Source organism: Leucopleurus acutus (assembly GCF_964270905.1).
Source record: "Leucopleurus acutus genome assembly, chromosome: 2".
NCBI classification, from domain to species: domain Eukaryota; kingdom Metazoa; phylum Chordata; class Mammalia; order Artiodactyla; family Delphinidae; genus Leucopleurus; species Leucopleurus acutus.
Genome location: NC_139143.1, coordinates 85,206,157 through 85,228,286, shown reverse-complemented (window position 1 = coordinate 85,228,286; position 22,130 = coordinate 85,206,157). Strand labels below are relative to the sequence as shown.

At 36.9% G+C, this 22,130-nt stretch overlaps 1 protein-coding gene across 5 annotated transcripts in view; it reads left to right on the top strand.

The window, feature by feature from the left end:
* Positions 1-22,130, top strand: part of RPRD2 (regulation of nuclear pre-mRNA domain containing 2) — an 84,134-nt gene that overhangs the window by 42,915 nt on the left and 19,089 nt on the right. For 2 of the 5 annotated variants that reach the window (XM_082832703.1, XM_082832706.1), the window contains exons 3-7: positions 11,990-12,090; positions 12,959-13,036; positions 14,316-14,368; positions 14,973-15,099; positions 16,790-16,965. In XM_082832703.1, the coding sequence (XP_082688829.1) occupies positions 11,990-12,090; positions 12,959-13,036; positions 14,316-14,368; positions 14,973-15,099; positions 16,790-16,965 (535 nt within the window). Of the gene's footprint in view, positions 1-11,989; positions 12,091-12,907; positions 13,037-14,315; positions 14,369-14,972; positions 15,100-16,789; positions 16,966-22,130 lie in introns of all 5 variants that reach the window. The other 3 variants (XM_082832704.1, XM_082832707.1, XM_082832705.1) reach the window with 2 other exon arrangements.

The following is a 22,130-nucleotide window of genomic DNA, read 5'->3' as shown; positions in this document are numbered from 1 at the left end:
TTAAACAATTCTTCTTTGCTACCATTATACCTGTCTCTACTTCTGTCATAGCACCTAACACACTGCCTTGTAATTGATACACATGCTTTTTTTTTTTTTTTTTTCCTGTATGCGGGCCTCTCACTGTTGCGGCCCCTCCCGTTGCGGAGCACAGGCTCTGGACACGCAGGCTCAGTGGCCATGGCTCACGGGCCTAGCCGCTCCACAGCATGTGGGATCCTCCCGGACCGGGGCACGAACCTGTGTCCCCTGCATTGGCAGGCGGACTCTCAACCACTGCGCCACCAGGGAAGCCCGATACACATGCTTTTTGTCACCAGTTTCTATCTCCCAGACATTCTACTCCCAGCACAATGCTTGTCATATCATAGGTGGTTGGTTAGCTTGATGCATGGATGGAAATACCATGGAGAGCTGTAAAGCTGTATTTCTTAAGTACAGGCCTAGATATTCCTAGGTGGGTCCATAGATATAGTTTAAAGGGTCTGTGGATTGTCTAAGCGTATTCAGTGTCATCCGTATGATTACCTTATTAACAGTTCTGTGACTCATTTTCAGTGGCTGTGTTATCATGTGTTTGTATTTTGACGTAAGATAATATTACTTTATCAAAGGCTAATGAGGAAAGGTTAAAGATGGCTTTAATATATAAATAATGGTTTGTATCAGTTGAAGGCACTAATAATTTCGACTAAAAAAAAGTTCATAGTAGTTCAAATGGAGAAAAATGGTGAAATAATTGAATGATAATAGTATTATCGGCTTGATAAATTAAAAAAATATTAAATTCAGTGTATATATTCAGTATCATGTTTGCATTGCACCTTGTACTTCGTTTCGACAATATTTATCACTTTAAATCAATGTTAGTATGAATGGTATTTACTGTATTTTTGTTTAATTTGCAAATTCTGATTTATAGTTGTTGAAGAACTATAAAATGTTTTCAGGGGAATCATATAGGGTAAAAAGATAAATGGAGACTTTGCGATCATATTCATAGGAAATCCAAGAGAATTTACAGACTAATGAGGATTCAGCCAGGTTGCTGGATACAAATCAACATATAAGAATCAATAGCATTTCAGTATATCAGAAATAACCAGTTAAAATATAATTTAAGAAAAAAGGGATATTATTAGCAGTAACAACAAAAGCTTATAGGTACCTAGAACAAAAGTGTGTTGAGACCTTTATGAAGAAAACTGTTTCAAAAACACAAAAATCAGCATGTAAATACAGTACACTTTAATCAAGTTCCCAGTAGGACATTTTAAGAAATTCATTATACTGATTCTAAAATTCATATAGAGGAGTTAGTGTCTTAGGAGTAGTCAAGACTGTTGATAGAAAGCCAAGTTGGACTTAACCTATGAAATATCAAGAATTATTATTTGGCTATAGTAATTAAAAGAGTATGGTATTAATACAAGCATAGACAAATAGATTTAAGGAACAAAACAGAGAGCCCACAAATGGACTCATACATATATGGGATCTCTGTAAATGGTAGTAGTTGCATTACAGTTCATTGGGGGGAAGATGAACTCTTCAATAAGTGATTCTGGGACATGGACTTTCTGTGTGGAAAAAATAAAATTAAATGTTAAATGTTTCCCAACACAGTACACAAAAATATATCCCAAATGAATTACCTTGATGTATAAAACAAAACGTTAAAATGTTAGAAGAAAATATGAATATGTTCATGACTATAAGGGTTAGTTTAGAAAGCTCTTAAGACACCAAGAACAGATAATAAAGAAAAGTATTTGTAAATTTAAGTACATCAAAATTAAACTTCTACATTATAGAAGACACCATAAAATTAAAGACAAGTGACACACTAGGGAAAACATTTGTTATAGGCAAATAAAAAAGATAAGTTTTATAAATGGGGATTATTTTACGAGATACGGAGTAGCAAGTTTTCAGAGATAAAAATCTGTCTCCATCTAATTTCTGAGCTACAAGGTTTTTTGGATTAAGTATTGACTGCCTCCTCCTTGAGTTGACCCAGTATTTGGTCTTCCATTCAGTCAGTTGGCAAATATTTATTAAGAACCTGCAAGATATATAGCACATTATTCTGATGATGTCCCAGAAATAAGATACTGATAAAGAAAAGATATTCTTGAGTGAGGCACAAGATTATGCTGTTTGGTTCTGGTTTTGTTTTGTTTTGTGTTTTTGCCACTCTGCGCAGCTTGTGGGCTGTCAGTTCCCCAACCAAGGACTAAACCTGGGCCCTCGGCAGTGAGAGCGCGGAGTCCTAACCACTGGACCGCCAGGAAATTCCCTAGTTCTCTTTATTTTATCTGTGATACCTGGGCACCTCTTGTACTCCTTATCAACTTTATGCCTTGAAATAATTGGCTAATACCTTGCTGTTTTAAAAGTGGTCCAGGGGAGAGGGTTGCTAGCATAGGAAGCATCTATTCAACATCCTAGCAATTCTGCAAGTCAGTCAATTTTTTTGTTACTTATAAGTCAAACAACAAAGTTTATATTTAATTATGTTGTGTGTGGTAATAATTGTATGTTCTGTAGAAATTAAGGTTGTGATCAGTAATGGCTGAAATAGAGGTCTAGAATTGCAAGGTAAGTAAAACTGCTATTTTGGATTTTGTTTTGGTTTTTTATTTTAGTTGAATTTGTAAATTCAAGAGATGGTTGGATTGTGGAAGTTTGAGAGTTCTGTGTTCATATAAAGAACGAATCTAGCCAAGAATTTTAGAGCTAACAGAAATTGTTTAGTAAAAATCATTTTACAAATGAAGAAACCTAGTTCCCAAAAGACTTCTCACTGAAACCAGAACTAAAACCTCTAGTTTCCCCATCTAGTGCTATTTTTTACTATATTATACCCTGGTCTTATTTTTATGATTTCTTAGCAGTTGCTGTTTTTCCAGCATATTTTACTTGAGACTTCGGCAAATAGCTGTTGGGACTATAATGAATAGTTGGATTTGAAAATGACAAAATCCAGTTGTCATTCATTCATTTACTATTTAGTGAACACTTTGTAGGTGCTGAAGAAGCAACAGTAAATAAGTTATAACTCCTGCCAGGAGGAAGCTCTGTAAACAGACATTTACAGATAATTATGACTTGGCTTCTGGCTGAATGGCCAGCCATCAATTCCAAAGGGTCCTTTTTTATAAAACAATTACATTCTTGACAAAATATAAGCTGAACCAATAACAGTGGACATATTAGAATGGCAGAGCTGACATTAATTAGTATGCCTATCTCAGAGTACCTACCACATGATCTGGGCTCTGGAAAGGGGATAAAGTAGTCTTGAGTCATAAGTTCCCCTGGCTTCCAGTATAGATTTGCTCTCCAGGAACACATTTCCTACTTAGATCACCAGGAATCTCATAGATCAAAAAAATATGTGCTCACCATCAAAGGTCGCCAAATACATTGGGAAACAAAGCACCACAAAGGAGAATCAGCAGATTTAGATCCCCTCACAATGAGCTTCAGATACTAGAATTATCAGACAGGGTATATAAGACAATTATAAGAGATGTTAAAGAAAGACTAAATGGAATAAAATGAACAATGGATAAGATATTTGGGCAAAAGAACCAGTAGGAATTCTAGAAGGGAAAAAGAGATTAAGCTAGAAAATAGTTCTGAAGAAATTAGAATGCAGCAGTAGAGAGAAGGAAGTGGAAAAATGAAGAATAGAATGAAAGGCCTAATTAACATCAAATGAGAATTCTGGAGGAGAGAACTTCTGAGTTCTTTCAAAGAGGTAATGGCTGAGAACACTTTGAAAGTGATGAAACAAACAAAACAAAACATGAATCTTCAAAGATAGGAAGCACAACATATACTAACCAGGGTAAATAAAAAATTTATATCTAGTCATTCATTGTGATGAAATTACAAAACAAAAAGATTTTTAAAAGCAGCCAAAGCGTTCACACCTACTAGGATAACTAATTTAAAAACAAAATGAAACCAGAAAATAACAAGTGTTAGAGAGAATGAGGGAAAACTTCTGCATCTCTGTAGGAATGTAAAATGGTGCAACTGCTATGGAAAACGTTTGATGGTTCTTCAAAAAGTTAAACAGAGAATTACTATATGATCCAGCAGTTCTACTCCTGGGTATGTACAAAAAAAGAAATGAAAGCAGGAAATCAAATGGATGTTTGTACACCCTTGTTCATAACAGCACTTTTTACAATAGCCAAAAGAAGGAACCAGCCCAATTTTCAGATGAACAGATAAACAAAATATGGTATATACATAAAACAGAATATCATTCAACCTTAAAAAGGAGAGAATTCTGACACATGCTACAACGTAGATGAATCTTGAAGACATTATGCTAAGTGAAATAAACCAATCACAGAAGCACAACTATTGTATGATTCCACTTATATGAAGTAACTACAGTAGTCAGATTCATAGAAACAGAAGGTAGAATTGTGGTTATACGGGAAATATTATATGACTCCATTTATAGAAAATGTCTAGAATAGGTAAATCCATAGAGACAGAAAGATTAGAAGTTGTTACGAGCTGGAGGAAAGGGGTAATAGGGAGTTAATTGTTTAATGGGTACAGAGTTTCTGTTTAGGGCAGTGAAAATTGTTGGAAACAGACAGAGGTCATTGTACAACATTGTGGATATAACTAATGCCACTGAGTTGTACATTTAAAAATGGTTAAAATGGCAAGTTTTATGTTATTATTTTATGACAGTTGAGAAAACAGTAAACAAAAACCAAAGTAGTCAAGAGAAAAGACAGAGTCAGATCACATGCACAAGGACTACAGTTAGACTGACAACAGACTTCTAAACTGCAACAGTGAAACCAGAAGGCAGTTACAAAAAATATTTTTATAGCATTGAAAGAAAATAGCCATCAACATGGATTTGTGGGACTTCCCTGGTCGCGCAGTGGTTAAGAATCTGCCTGCCAATGCAGGGGACACGGGTTTGAGCACTGGTCTGGGAAGATCCCACATGCCACGGAGCAACTAAGCACGTGCACTACAACTACTTAGCCTGTGCTCTAGGGCCCGCGAGCCATAACTGCTGAAGCCCTCGTGCCTAGAGCCCATGCTCCACAGTGAGAGGCCACGACAATGAGAAGCCCGTGCACCACAACAAAGAGTAGCCCCCACTTGCTGCAACTGGAGAAAGCCCGCGTGTAGCAATGAAGACCCAACACAGCCAAAAATTAATTAATTAAAAAAAACATGGATTTGCATACAAAGCAAGACTACTTTCAAGAGCTAGACAAACCATATAAAGATGATTCTCCAGAGAAGCAAAAACTGAGAACAATTTACCATCAACAAACTTCTGAATCACTTTTACCCTGGGAAGTTAGCAGTAAGAGGGATGGTGAATCATACTAGCAATAAAATATATGAAATACCTAAGAATAGCCTTAACAGGAAATATGTGAGACCTTTATGAATAAATTGTATTTGGGAATGTTGAATATAAATTTATTAATGCTTTGCTGCAGTAAAGAATAATGTATTAATAATTCATAGATATTAATTAGAAAGTAATGCTTTGTTTAAATTAATATATTCTCCTAATATAATTCAAATTAAAAATGCCAAAATATCACCTCTTTTGGAACTTAACATTACTCTAAATTTACTCCAGGAAAATAAGCAAATGAGAATATAAGAAATGTTCTGAAGTATAATCGTAATGAGGGAAGATAAGCTACAGTTTTGAAGATAATACAGTATAATGTAAAAATGGATCAATGGTGCAGAATTTACAGCCAAGAAAAAGATTAATAATTATATTCTAGAGGAAGCACAGTAAATGAGTGAGGAAAAGAGAAATTATGATATTGAAACAATTAATTGGAAATCTGTTTAGAGCTTAACTTTACATTTATACACCAGTGGTCTTTAAATGAATTATACAGCTGAACATTAAAAAGAAATATTAGGGTATGCCTATTTTCCATTAATTAAATTAATAAATAAACCAAAACAGAGGAGGAAAAAAAGAAACGTTAATCATGAAAAGAGAGATGAAAGAAAATAAGTTATAATGTAAAAAATCTCTGGTAGGAGGACTTTCTACACTTAAAACCTGGCAGTAGACAAACATTCAAAGAAGATTTAGTACCTGTCCTCCTCAAACTATTTTAAAAAATTGAAGAGGAGGGAACACATCCTAACTTATTTTACGAGTCTGGTCACCCTGATACTAAAACCAGACAAAGACAACACACAAAAAAGAAAATTACAGGCCAGTATCTCGTGAACATAGATGCAAAAGTTCTCAACAAAACATTAGCAAGCCAACTCGGAAATAAACCCACATACCTATGGTTAACTAATCTTCAACAAAGGAGGCAAGAATATACAATGGAGAAAAGATAGTCTCTTTAGCAAGTGATGTTGGGAAAACTGGACAGCCACATGTAAATCAGTGAAGTTAGAATACTTCCTCACACCATACACAAAAATAAACTCAAAATGGCTTAGAGACTTAAATATAAGACGTGACACCATAAAACTAGAAGAGAACATAGGCAAAACCTTCTCTGACATAAATCATAGCAATGTTTTCTTAGGTCAGTATCCCAAGGCAAAAAAAAAATAAAAGCAAAAGTAAACAAGTGGCACCTAATTAAACTTACAAGCTTTTGCACAGCAAAGGAAACCATAAACGAAATGAAAAGACAACCTATGGACTGGGAGAAAATATTTGCAAACAATGAGACTAACAAGGGCTTATTTTCCCAAATATTCAAATAGGTCATACAGCTCAATATCAAGAAAACAGACAACCCAATCAAAAAATGGGCAGAAGACCTAAACAGACTTTTCTCTAAAGAAGACATCCAGATGCCCAACAGGCACATGAAAAGATGCTTAGCATCACTAATTATTAGAGAAATGCAAATCAGAACTACAATGAGGAATCACCTCACCAGTCAGAATGGCCATCATCAAAAAGTCTACAAATAATAAATGCTGGAGAGGGTGTGGAGAAAAGGGAATCCGCCTACAGTGTTGGTGGAACTGTAAATTGGTGCAGCCACTGTGGAGAACAGTATGGAAGTTCCTTTAAAAAACTAAAAATAGAGTTACCGTATGATCCAGCAATCCCACTCCTGGACATGTATCCAGAAAAGATGAAAACTAATTCAAAAAGATACATGTGCCTCAGTGTTCATAGCAGCACTGTTTGTAATAGCCAAGATGTGGAAGCAACCTAAGTGTCCATCAACAGATGAATGGGTAAAGAAGATGTAGTGTGTGTGTGTGTGTGTGTGTGTGTGTGTGTGTGTACACACGCACACATACAATGAAATATTACTCAACCATAAAAAAGAATGAAATAATGCTGTTTGCAGCAACATGGATGGATCCTAGAGATTATCATACTACATGAAGTGAGTTAGAGAAAGACAAATATATGATATCACTTACATATGGAATCTTTTAAAATGATGCAAATGAACTTATTTACAAAACAAAAACAGACTCACAGACATAGAAAACAAACTTCTGGTTACCAAAGGGGAAAGGGTAGGTGGATAAATTAGGAACTTGACATTAATAGATACACACTACTATATATAAAATAGATAAACAACAAGGTCCTACTGTATAGCACAGGGAACTGTATTCAATACCTTGTAATAACCTATAATGGAAAAGAATGAGAAAAAGAATATATATGTGTATAACCAAATCACTTTGCTGTACATCAGAAACTAACACAACATTGTATGGGGCTTCCCTGGTGGCTCAGTGGTTAAGAACCTGCCTGCCAGTGCAGGGGACACGGGTTCAAGTCCTGGTCCGGGAAGATCCCACATGCTATGGAGCAACAGGGCCCATGTGCCACAACTACTGAGCCTGTACTCTAGAGCCCGTGAGCCACAACTACTGAGCCCGTGTGCCACAACTACTGAAGCCCATGCTCTGCAACAACAGAAGCCACCACAATGAGAAGCTCATGCACTGCAGTGAAGAGTAGCCCCCGCTCACCGCAACTAGAGAAAGCCGGTGCACAGCAACAAAGACCCAATGCAGCCAAAAATAAATATAAATAAAATAAATAAATTTAAGAAAAAAAGAAACTAACACAACATTATAAATCAACTATATGTCAATTAAAAAAAAAAGGTAAAATATGTTAGCAAGCTGAATCATAAAAGGATCATACACCATGATCCAGTGTGATATATTCCAAGGATGCAAGGGTGGTTCAACATCTGTAAATCAACATGATACATTAACAAAAAGAAGGATTAAAAAACATATGATCGGGCTTCCCTGGTGGCACAGTGGTTGAGAGTCTGCCTGCCAATGCAGGGGACGCAGGTTCGTGCCCCGGTCCGGGAAGATCCCACATGCCGTGGAGCGGCTGGGCCCGTGAGCCATGGCTGCTGAGCCTGCGCGTCTGGAGCCTGTGCTCCGCAACGGGAGAGGCCACAGCAGTGCGAGGCCCACGTACCGCAAAAGAAACAAAAAATATATGATCATCTTAATAGAGGCAGAAAAAGCATTTGACAAAATTCAACGCCCAGTTATAATTAAAAACCCTCAATAAAGTGGGTACAGGGACTTTCCTGCTGGCGCAGTGGTTAAGAATCTGCCTGCCAATGCAGGGAACATGGGTTTGATCCCTGGTCCGGGAAGATCCAACATGCTGCGGAGCAACAAGCCCCTGCGCCACAACTACTGAGCCTGTGCTCTAGAGCCCACGAGCCACAACTACTGAGCCCATGCACCACAACTGCAGAAGCCCACGCACCTGGAGCCCATGCTCTGCAGCAAGAGAAGCCACTGCAATGAGAAGATGCCCGCGCACCACAACGAAGAGTAGCCCCTGCTCGCTGCAGCTAGAGAAAGCCCACGCGCAGCAACGAAGGCCCAACGCAACCAAAAATTTAAAAATAAATAAATTTATTTATTAAAAAAAATAGAGTGGGTACAGAAGGAACGTTCCTCAACATAATATAGGCAGTATATGACAAACCCACAGCTAACATAATACTCAGTGGTGAAGAATTGAAAGCTGTCCTTCTAAGAATAGGAACAAGGCAATGATGTATACTCTTGCCATTCTTATTCAATATAGTACTGGAAATTCTAGCCAGAGCAATTCGGCAGGAAAAAGAAATAAAAGGCATTGGAACAGAAGAAGTATAACTGTCACTATTTGCAGATGACATGATTTTATATATAGAAAATCCTAAAGACTTCACCAAAAACCTATTAGAATCAGGGACTTCCCTGATGGTGCAATGGTTAAGAAGCCACCTGCCAGTGCAGGGGACACGGGTTCAAGCCCTGGTCTGGGAAGATCCCACATACCGTGGAACAACTAAGCCCATGCACCACAAGTACTGAGCCTGCACTGTAGAGCCTGTGAGCCACAACTACTGAGCCCGTGTGCCTAGAGCCCATGCTCCGCAACAAGAGAAGCCACTGCAATGAGAAGCCTGCGCACCACAGCGAATAGTAACCCGTTCACCATTACTAGAGAAAGCTTGCGTGTGGCAACGAAGACCCAGCACAGCCAAAACTAAATAAATAATTAATTTAAAAATTGTTTTAAAAACCTATTAGAATCAATAAACAAATACAGTAAAATTTCAGAATATGAAATCAATATACAGAAATTGGTTTCATTTCTGTATGATAACAATGAGCTAGCAGAAAAAGAAATTAAGAAAACAAAACAATCCCATTTACAATTGCAACAAAAAAGAATGAAATACCTGGAGTAAATTTAACCAAGGAGGTGAAAGACCAGTACGTTGAAAACTATAAGACACTGTTGAAAGAAATTGAAGAAGACACAAATAAATGGAAAGATATTCCACGCTCATGGATTGAAAGAATTAACGTCAGAATGTTCATATTACCTAAAGCAATCTGCAGATTCAATGCAATTCCAATCAAAATCTGAAGGACTTTTTCACCAAAATAGAACAAAAATTCTAAAATTTGTATGGAACCACAAAAGACCCTGAATAGCCAAAGTAATCCTGAGAAAAAAGAACAAATCAGTAGGTATCACACACCCTGATATCAAATGATATTACAAAGCCATAGTAACCAAAACAGCATGGTATTAACAGAAAAACAAATACCTTGATCCGTGGAACAAAATTGAAAGCCCAGAGATAAGCCTATGCATTTATGGACAACTAATTTACAACAAAGGAGCAAAGAACATACAATGGAGGAAGGATAGTCTCTTCAGTAAATGGTAGTGGGAAAAACAAGACAGCAACATACAAAACAAACCCCAAAACTAGGCCACTGTCTCACAACAGACACAAAAATTAACTCAAAATGGATTAAAGACTTGATGTAAGACCTGAAACTATAAAACTCCTAGAAGAAATCGTAGGCTGTAAGGTCTTTGACATTGGTCTTAGCATTACTTTTCTGGATATGTCTCCTCAGGCAAGGGAAACAAAAGGAAAAATAAACAAATGGGACTACATCAAACTAAAAAGTTTCTGCACAGCAAAGGAAACCATCAATAAAACAAAAAGACAGCCTACTGAATAGGAGAAGGTATTTGCAAATCAAATAACTGATAATGGGGTTAATATCCAAAATATAAGAACTCATACAACTCAACAACAGCAAAACCAGTAACCTGTTTGAAAAATGAGCAGAGGGGCTTCCCTGGTGGCGCAGTGGTTGAGAGTCTGCCTGCCGATGCAGGGGACGCGGGTTCGTGCCCCGGTCCAGGAGGATCCCATGTGCGTGGAGCAGCTGTGACCGTGAGCCATGGCTGCTGGGCCTGTGCGTCCGGAACCTGTTGCTCCGCAGCGGGAGGGGCCACAACAGTGAGAGAGGCCCGTGTACCGCAAAAAAAAAAAAAAAAAATGAGCAGAGGTGCTGAATAGACATTTTTCCAGAGAAGACATACAAATGGCCAACAGGCATGTGAAAAAATGTTGAACATCACTAATTATTAGAGAAATGCAAATCAAAACCACAGTGAGATATCACCTCACACCCATTAGAATGGCTGTTATCAAAAAGGCAAGAAATAACAAGTGTTGGAGAGGATGTGGAAAAAATGGAAACCTCATACACTGCTGGTGGGAGTGTAAATCCGTGCAGCCACTATGGAAAACAGTATGGAGATTCCTCAAAAAATTAAGAATAGAACTACCACATGTCCAGATATCCTACTTCTGAGTATTTATCCAAAGAATATGAAAATACTAATTTGAAAAGATATATGCACGCCTCTGTTCATTGCAGCATTATTTACAATAGCCAAGATAGGAAAACAACCAAGGTGCCCATTGATGGATGAATGGATAAAGAAGGTGTGAGATATATATATATATACACACACAGTGGAATACCATTCAGCCATTAAAAAAAAAGACGAAATCTTGCCATCTGTGACAACACAAATGAACCTTGAGGGTATTATGCTAAATGAAGTTAAGTCAGGTGAAGAAAGATGTACCTTATGTTTTCACTCATACATGGAATATGTTTTAAAAATTAAAAATAAAATAACTGAACAAACCAAACCAAACACACACATGGATACAGAGGACCGAGTAGTGGTTACCAGCGTGGCAGGGTAGTGGAGGGAGTGTGAAATGGATGAATGGAGTCAACTGTATGGTGATGGATGGAAACTTAAACTTTTGATCATGAGCATGCTCATGAGTGTATAATCATTAGTGTATACAGAAGTAGAAATATAATGTACTCATGAAACTTATATTATGAACCAATATTACTCTCAGTAAATTTTTTAAAAGTTCAATGTGTTATCCATAGCCTCATCTATATCAGTAGTAAAAAGTGTTGAATAAGAGTTTTTAAGATTTTAGCCCTAGACACCAGGAAAAAATGTTTTAAAATAAACATGAGAGGACATTTGGAAAATAATTTTGTTGACAACTTTATTTTCAGATTTCTAGTTTGAGATGTAAGTTAACATTTTTATATGTCTGTCTCACTTTTTCTTTCTTCTCAGGGATCCATCTGTCTCTAAGTCTATAGAACGAATCTTTAAAATCTGGGAAGATAGAAATGTATACCCAGAAGAAATGATTATGGCGTTAAGAGAAGCTTTGAGTAAGTATTTTTTCTCTCCTAAAAGAAAGATTGAGTCATTGTTCAGTCTTTAAAATTATATATATGTATTTTATAGATTTGGTCCTTTTGCTTAATAACGAAAAATAAACTTTTGGATCTGGCCCTGTTTGTTTAAAATTAAATAATTGTAAAAATCGGTTTGCATTAAAATTTAAGTAGAATTGGTTTGGGGAGGGTTGAATTTCGTTTTTATTGACTAAAGAAAGTAAAGCATATTAAGTGATGTTGACCATCTAATTATTTTCCTGCATTTGCTTTACTTTAGTTGAGTGCTTTAAACTGTTCATCTTTTGTGTTTAATAATTACTGCCCTGTCCTCTTACTTATGGGACAATTTTTGGACAGGGTTTCAGTTTTCAGTAAGCTGTTGGGTAGTAAGCATGTACTGGCATTCTTCGGTCTCTCTTTTGGTTTAGATTTGCAGTAAGTTGTGTACTGGTGTTATTTAAATTACTTAGTTCCTATGTATTAGATACATGTAATTAAGTCATTGAATAGCAGTAGGTGATATCTGATACCATGACCATAATTTGACTAGAAATTTGCTTTAAAAATAGCATCTTCTAAGAAGCTGTTAAATTCTTCATTTGAATGTGTTACCTGGTGTTTTTAAGCTTCTACCCTATTCTCAAAATCTGTTATTTCATTGATGTAAAATCATGTTTATTTATCAGCTTCTTAGATCTGGTGGGTGTTTTTATCTTTTTATAAAAATGAAAGAAAAGGAAAGAAAGAAACAACACACAGTCTCGGATTGCCTTTTTTCATGCTTCAACTTTGACACTGAAGTGGACAGACAGAACAGCTTCCCATAACGCCAGATTGCAAAAACTGAAATGTTTTCCAGGTACCACTTTCAAAACTCAGAAGCAGCTGAAAGAAAATCTGAACAAACAACCGAATAAGCAGTGGAAGAAATCACAAAGTAAGGAACAAAATCTCAACTAATATAAATTACCTCCTCTTTTTGGAGCAGAAGAAAATGTAGACCATTTGACATCGTACCTGGCATAAACCATGGGCAAGCCTGTGTTTTCCAGGCCTGGGAGGCTCCCAGTGACTTGCACTAAACAAGCCATCATGGAGTTACTTCTTTAAAAAAATAAAAATAGAACTACTTTTAAACAAAGGAAATGCAGAAAAAGGGTTTAAATGAGTGAAGATTCAAGAGTAGTTGGGGGATTGAAAGAAGAAAAAAATACGTGATAGTGCCCAGGCTAACTTTCAGGTTCAAAGATATGTGAAGTTAGAGGCAGCTGGCATTAAACAACAGAGCTGAAGAGGAGACTAGGCATTAAGAAGCCTTTCTGTGGGAGCCATGAAATCCTTCAGATTTGGGGATATACTCTACCAGATTAGACATGGGCCTCAAATGCTGGCCAGAAGCTCATTCTCTAACAGGAGCTCCTGCTGTGTTTATCATGTTTACCCAGCATGAGATCAAGGGAGTGGAATACTGCATGTGATAGGCTGCTGTGGGCCAAACTGAGGAATATTGAGAAAGACTTGAAGGTGTGGAGGGAACAAGGTAAAAGACAGTGAGAATTGGGAGGTGAAACAAGACACTTGGGATGGTTTTGCTCCAGCAAGCATGTGATATTCATCATGATTAAGGGAATCCTCTCACATCCTTTTGGTCGTAAGTTGCATGCTTAGGAACAACAAGAGTCATCATTTCAGCCAAAGTTCAACCACAGTGGTATTGTACTTAGAACTTTCCCTGCCTATTTTTGCTATGAATTGAGTCAGCAGAAAAAGAAATCCAGAATTAAATACATAGGAATAGAGTTGATGCTTCTAAGTAAATTTTCTTCAGCCAGTGTGCAGGATTAATTGGATGTCCTGCTCCTGAACACTCTTAATTTGAGGTGTTAAGATCCTCTTACACTCAGACTAGGCAAAAAGGTACTTCATGTATCTCAGTATCTCCAAATCAATAATTCTAGGACTTCAGACTTACAGGGTATGTTGGAGGTAAGTAGGTTAGACCTATCTAAATAGTGTATTTTTATATTTACCATGCTTGGGAGTGTTCAAATTTCATATTCCACTATTTATTCTAGGAATTATACCATGATTTAAATGTGCATGTTCGACATATATTCAAAGAGTACACCCTTAACTATAAAACTGGAAATTTTCCTGAATATTAGTCAACATTTTGTGTCTATATTCTTAAATGACCTTTTGTTTAATTCCAACAGCATCCACGAATCCAAAAGCTGCTCTCAAGTCTAAGATAGTTGCTGAATTTCGAGTAAGTTACAGAATATGTTCAACATGCCAAAATATTATTCACCCCTTTTGTGTTAGCTTTCTGTATAGTCCATCCTGAAAGACTTATTTTTATTCAGTTATACATCAGTTATATTTTAAACATGTTCAGACTGTCTAAAACTTAAGAGTTTTATCTGTATCTCTAAAGGACGAAGTAAGCTTCTTCTGAAATATCTATTACCAGCTGAATTTTGTGTTGAATCCCAACAAGGGATTCATCTTTCTGTAAAACTGTATTAAATTAAAATTTGCTTAAAGTTAACATAATAAGACCGTTTATCTAGTTAAAATTTAAAGAAGATATAAGTGGACCTTTGTCTGTTTCAATCTTAACTCTGTATCCATAAATTAGCATAAATTAGCTTTGAATAAATAAGGAAAAGTTTCTTTTAAAGTATGTAACTGAAAATATGGTTTTGACATGAGAATTGATGTTGATATTTGATATCCCTGATTATGAGGAAATACGAAGGGTTTTTGCCTCTCGTGGCTTTGTTAGGTTTTATTCATGTTTTACTTCAGTGTGGAAAGGTAGAATAAATGGATGATTTCATAAATTAAATATGACCCTGGTCTGTGTTCAGTCTCAGGCCCTCATTGAAGAGCTGTTGCTGTACAAGCGCTCAGAAGATCAGATAGAATTGAAAGAAAAACAGCTGTCAACTATGAGGGTGGATGTGTGCAGCACAGAAACTCTCAAATGCTTAAAAGGTAATACCTACATCCCTTTAAACAGAATAAGTCGGATTTTCTTTCTACATATGTCATCTTCAAGTGATCAGACTGACTTCTTGCATAAAGACCTCACATTATAGAGAATAGTTGTGGTACCTCTTTCCCAGGTGGTGATTTCATGCATGTCAATTTCATAAGTAAATTCCTAGCCTTCAAATTGTACACCTTAAACAATGTTATATGCCAATTATATCTCAATAAAGCTGGAGAAGAAGTAAATTTAAAAAAAAATTTTTAAATAAGTAAATTCTGTCCTTTTCCCCACTTGTAGTCCTTTCTTGATGTATTGGATTATGATAGGGGTATTTCACATGAGTGATTAACTGGTTTGGCTGTGCTCTTCAGTAAGGTCACTGTAGGGAATTCCCTGGTGGTCCAGTGGTTAGGATGTGGCACTTTCACTGCTCTGGGCCTGGGTTCGATCCCTGGTCAGGGAACTAAGATCCTGCAAGCCACATGGTGCAGCCAAAACAATAATAAATAAATAAGGTCACTGTAATGCCTCATAAAATCTAGTGACTTGCTCTCTTTTCCTTACATTGTAGATTATAAATAATAATCATTAATTTATTAGAATGTAAATCTCATGAAAGTAGAAATTATCCTTATTTGTTCTTGCTGTATCCTAGTGCCTAGAGCAATACCTGGCACATAAGAGGCATTCGGTAACTATTTTTGAAATAATGAGTAAATGACTACCAGCTATTTGTTTTGGCACCTATTTTGTTCTTGTACCATGCTTTAAATTTAACATATGTTATCTAATTTAGTCCTCACAACAACTCAGAAGCATGTTAAAAACCTCTGTTTTGGACATGAGAAATCTGAGGCTTCATAAGGCGATAAGAAGCTTGCCCAAGTTACACAGCTGATAAAATGCAAAGCCTAAATTTATATCCACACCTAAGGCCATATTCCAACATCACTGGGAAAAATGTACTTAAGAGAGTAAGAAACAGTTTACAATGTCATACAGTGTTACTATTGTTGAAAAAGAATTCATGGTACTCTTCTAATATCAAATTACCAGAGATCTTAAGATAGGAAAGAATAATCTTTAAGCCTGATACACAAAGAAGTCACTTTATCTTTCTTTTTCTTTTTTTTTTTTTTTTTTTTTTTTGCGGTACGCGGGCCTCTCACTGTTGTGGCCTCTCCCGTTGCGGAGCACAGGCTCCGGACGCGCAGGCCTAGCGGCCATGGCTCGCGGGCCTATCCGCTCTGTGGCATGTGGGATCTTCCCGGACCGGGGCACGAACCCATGTCCCCTGCATCGGCAGGTGGACTCTCAACCACTGCACCACCAGGGAAGCCCTATCTTTACTTTTCTGAACCTCTGTTTTTTCATCTAAGAGATATATCTTATTATAGTCTATAGTATAAAAGTTAATGGTATAAGTGTACAGAATTGAGCCTTGTTCCATTATTCCTAAGTAGCAGTGTGACATCAAATTTGTGAATAAAAGCAGTCAACAAACTTTCATTTAGTTGAACTTTCTTTACCTTAATTAAAAGTGCCTTCATCATGCACTCTTGCTTCACTACAGCAGGATCACACAAACCATTTAAATAATCTGTTTCGTGATTTTTGTGATTTAGAGAAGCTTCTTTAAGGTGTAACTATGAGACTAAGAATATTACAGAATACTTCCTCTTGTTATTTTAGATAAGACAGGTGGGAAGAAATTCTCCAAAGAATTTGAAGAGGCAAGTGCCAAGCTGGAGGAATTTGTGAATGGACTAGATAAGCAGGTGAAAAATGGGCCCTCACTAACAGAAGCACTTGAAAATGCTGGAATTTTCTATGAAGCACAGTACAAAGAAGTAAAAGTGGTGGCCAATGTAAGTAATGATTAAAGCTGTCTTACATCAATTGCTTACCATATATCTGTGACTGTTTATATGTGTTATCTAACTCTATTAGGATAAGTATTATCATCTCTAGTTCACAGATGAAGAAGTTACTTTTATTTTTATAAATTTATTTATAAATTTATTTATTTTTTGGCTGTGTTGGGTCTTCGTTGCTGTGCGCGGACTCTCTCTAGTTGCGGCTAGCAGGGGCTACTCTTCGTTGCAGTGCGGTGGCTTCTCATTGCAGTGGCTTCTCTTGTTGCGGAGCACGGGCTCTAGGCGTGTGGGCTTCAGTAGTTGCAGCACATGGGCTCAGTAGTTGTGGCTCGCGGGCTCTAGAGTGCAGGCTCAGTAGTTGTGGCACACGGGCTTAGTTGCTCCGCAGCATATGGGATCTTCCGAGGCCAGGGCTTGAACCCATGTCTCCTGCATTGACAGGAGGATTCTTAACCACTGCGCTACCAGGGAAGTCCCAAAGAAGTTACTTTTGAAGAGGGTTAGTAACCTTGTACAAGGTAGTATTATAGCTAGCAAGTGAAGGTGTCTGAATTAAGACCTAGGTCTTTTTGATGCTAAAGCTCGTGAATACCCTGACCATTAAGCTTTGCTAAAGCCTTATGTCTTAGTGTTTCAGTGGGAGTGTGCCAAGTTACTGTTATGGGATATAAAATTGGGCAGAAATATGTATATATATATTTTTAAACCCAGGATACTAGATGGAAACATTGTTTCTGAATTTCATCAACTCAATTAAGGAACCTCTTTCTCCCCACCTCAACTGGAAGAGGGGTTGATAATTAGACATTTGTCTAATGGCCCCTGAAAGAAACTGTTTTGTACTTTATTTTAATTTTTTTTTAGTTTTAATCACTATATATGGTTATAAAAGTATATAATACTTTAAGTACTTTTTTTTTTTGGCTGCACCACTCAGTTTGTGGGATCTTGGCTACACCACCCGGTTTGTGGGATCTTAACTCCCCAACCAGGGATTGAACCTGCGCCCTCGTCGGTGAAAGCAGGGAGTCCTAACTACCGGACCTCTAGGGAATTCCCAGTATATAGTACTTTTTTTCTTTTAATAAATTTATTTATTTATTTTTGGCTGTGTTGGGTCTTCGTTGCTGCGCATGGGCTTTCTCTAGTTGAGGCAAGCGGAGGCTACTCTTCGTTGCAGTGTGTGGGCTTCTCACTGCAGTGGCTTCTCGTGCAGCATGGGCTCTGGGTGCACGGGCTTCAGTAGTTGTGGCGCACAGGCTTAGTTGCTCTGCGGCATGTGGGATCTTCCGGGACCAGGGCTCGAACCTGTGTCCCCTGCACTGGCAGATGGATTCTTAACCACTGCACCACCAGGGAAGTCCCCAAGGTATTCACACTTTTAATTTCTGATTTCAACTCCACTACTCACTCCACTTTTTTATACTCATCATTTCCTGGATCAAAACTTCTCAGGGATTCTGCAAGACAGGTCAGCTCCTTTCCCAGGTATAACTCCCTTTCTGCATACTCCTAACCTCATTTTTCTCTACCCTGCCTCATTACATCTTACTCTTACAAAACCTTTTCCTTGTTACTGGTTTATACCTTTGTGTTCCTTTACTATTCATTTTATAGGAGTCCCAGGAGGGAGAGACACTGAACAGGAGTGATTAGCTTACCATTTTTACTCAAAAGACCATTTTTTAATTTTTGAGAAGTGAACCATCGTTACTTATTTATGAAATTGTATAAAATCATTTAGTCTGCTTTGGAGGATCCTTAGCAAATGGCTGGGAGAAGTTTGTTCAGCAAGCATTCATTGAGCACACATAATTGCAATTCTGTGTAATAAATGCTATAATGAAGGTAACTATAGGGTGCTAGGAGAACAGATTGAATAGGTACTTTAGCTAATTTGGGAGTGGGAATGGAGGATACGGAGAAATTTTTTCCCAAAGGAGCTAAACTCTGAAGTTGCAGTAATTAGCTAAATGAAAGACCATATTCTCTGAAGAGCATTTTCAAAGTATGGGAATGAAAGAGAGCATGGCAAAATTGGTGGACCTGAAAGTAGTTTCTTATAGCTAGGCATTTATGAGGAAGTGATAAATAAAACTGGAGAGGGAGTCAAGAACATGGTCCTGAAAGGCCTATATTTATTCTAAGGTCTTTGAATTTTACCCTGAAAGCAATGGAAGGCAGTTGTAGGATTTTAATTTTGCCGATGATGTGATCAAGTCTGCATTTTGGAATCAAGATAGCAAAATGGAGAATAGGAGACTATTAAAGGTAGGGAGACAAGTTAGTAGGTTATTGAAATAATCCAGGTTGACTTTTGTGGAAACAGTTAAACCTTAAAGCAATATTCTCAAAAAGATTTTGACCACAGTCCATATGAAAGAAAGATTTTACATGGAAACTAAGAACCATACACACGTGCACATATACAGCAAAAGTTTCACAAAATAAAACTTACTCTTGTTATATGCAGTACACTGGGAGATATTCTTTCTTCTATATTATTTCATTTCCTATACTTTTTCTGATTTTTTAAGATGAATATTTAGATAATTGATTTTCAGCTTTTTAAAACTATGTATATTTAATACAGTAAACTTCCCTCTAAGCTGCATCTCACAAGTTTTTTGTTTGTTTGTTTTTGGCCGTGCCAGGTCTTAGTTGTGGCATGCGGGATCTTCGTTGTGGTATGCGGGATCTTTTAGTTGCGGCATGCACGAGCTTTAGTTGCGGCATGCAAACTCTTAGTTGAGGCATGTGGGATCTAGTTCCCTGATCAGGGATCGAACCCGGGCCCCCTGCATTGGGAGCTTGGAGTCTAAGCCACTGGACCACCAGGGAAGTCCCACATCTCACAAGTTTTTATTCTTAAATGTGTCTTTTACAAACAGCATATAGTTGGATCTTGGTTTTGTTTTATGCTTATTGTTTTTTAATCAAATCTGACACTCTTAATTTATTGCCTTAAATTAAGTTATCTTAATTTAATATTACTATCTTAATATTGTTATAATAAAACCTTAAATTAATATTCTGTTACTTCATGTATAATGTAAGAACCTTAACAGTAGTAGGATTCCCTTCCCCCAGGTCTTTCTGCTATTGTTAACTATTTTACTTATGTATATTTTGTGTAGTGTAATTTTTATTATTTTTCTTAAACAGTGAGTAGACTTTTAAAGAAATTAATTTATATTTACTATTTCTGGTGCTTTTCATTCCTTTTTGCAGATCCATGTTTCCCTCTGGGATCATTTTCCTTCAGCCTAAAGTCTTTAACATTTCTTATAGTGCAGGACTGTTGGTGATGAATTTCTCAGTTTTTGTTTATCTTAAAATGTCTTTATTTTACCTTCATTTTTGAGAAGTGTTTTCACTGGATAAAGAATTATAAGTTGGCAGTTTTTTTCTTTCGTTACCTGAAAATGTTTCCTTACCTGTCGTCCCTTGAGAAGTCAGCTGTGCCTAGATTTCTTCTTTGTGCTTATCCTGCTACAAAGGGATAAAAGGAGTTCACTGACCTTTTTGGATCTGTGGTTTGATATTGTTCATCAGTTTTAGAACCTATTCGACAATTATCTTTTAAAATATTCCTTCTTTTTCATTCACTCTCTTTTCCTTCTGGGACTCCAGTTATACGTCCCATGTGTTCTTAGATTTCTGTCTGTTCTGTTCATTCTTTTTTCTCTCTGGACTTATTTTTGGCTACTTTATATTTACTTGTCTCCAAATATTCTTTGTTCTACTAAGCCCAGTCTGCTGTATTTTTCAGTTCTAGAATTTTCATTTCGTTCTTTCTTAGAGCTCCTTTTCTTTGTTGAGATTTCCCATCTATTCATCCGTTCTTCATCTTTTCCTAAAAATTCTTTAACGTAGTATTTGTAATCACTGTCTTAAAGGCCTTATATGTTAATTCCAGTATCTGGGTCATTTCTAGGTATACTCCTATTGACTGTTTTTTCTGTGGTGTGTGTGTGTGTGTGTGTGTGTGTGTGTGTGTGTGTGTGTGTGTGTGTACTTTAATCATACCTATATATACTATCTGTTTGCTTGTCTAAGAATTTATTTTATAGGAGACCTTCTGGGTGATACTTGTGGAAACTGTGAATTGTATCATTTTACCTTTAAAAAGTGTTGAGGTTTTTTTCTGGCAATCAGTTAAATTATCAGTGGATCACTGTGATGTGAAGGCTTGGTTTTAGGTTTGTTTGGACATAACCCTTAGTCCTGGGACATGATCCTTACTCCTAATCAATGGCCTTTGTGGGGTTTTAATAGGAAGTGAAGGTGTTTACTAAGCCTCTCTAAATTGACAGTGCATAAACTCTAAACTCTTTGCCTGGCACTGGGCAGCTGCTGAAATCACTGCTTAGGTCTTTAACTTCATAGCTTCCTTGGAGATAGCATCAAAGGAACTATTTCCACCATTCAGATTTATATGTTTTTATTGTTATATATTTTAATTATACACATACATATTCTATAGTTGTTTTATGTAGTCAGTATTTATTTAGTGTTGTTAGCCTTTTTATTTTACTGCATTTGATTTGCTATTAATATTTTCTCTTTATCTTTGGTTTTCAGTAGTTATACAGTGATGTTCCTAGGTGTAGTGTTCTTCGTATTCATCTGGTTTAGGATTTGCAGAACTTTTTGAGTCCGTGGTGTATTAATTTACTAGGGCTGCTATAACAGAGTACCTGAGAGTGGGTAGCTCAAACTACATTAATTTATTGTCTCATACTGTAAAGCTGTAAGTCCAAAATCAAGGTGTTATTAGCAGGGTTGATTCTTTCTGAGGGCTGTGAGGGAAGATCCTGTTCCTGGCTTCTCCTGTTTAACTTGTAGATGGCTGTTTCTTCCCTATGTCTCTTCACATTGCCTTCCCTCTGTTTCCAAATTTTCACTTTTTTGTTAAGGATACCAGTCATATTGGATTAGGGCCCATCCTAATGACCTTGTTTTAACTTGATTACCTCTGTAAAAACTCTGTCTCCAAATAAGGTCACATTCTGAGGTATACAGTTAGGACTGTCAGTGTATGATTTGAGGGGCACAATTCAACCCATAATGAGTAGCTTAATGTTTCTTATAAATTTTGGGATGTTTTCTTGCCAAGTATTGTTTCTATTCCATTATATCTCTTCTCCTCCTGG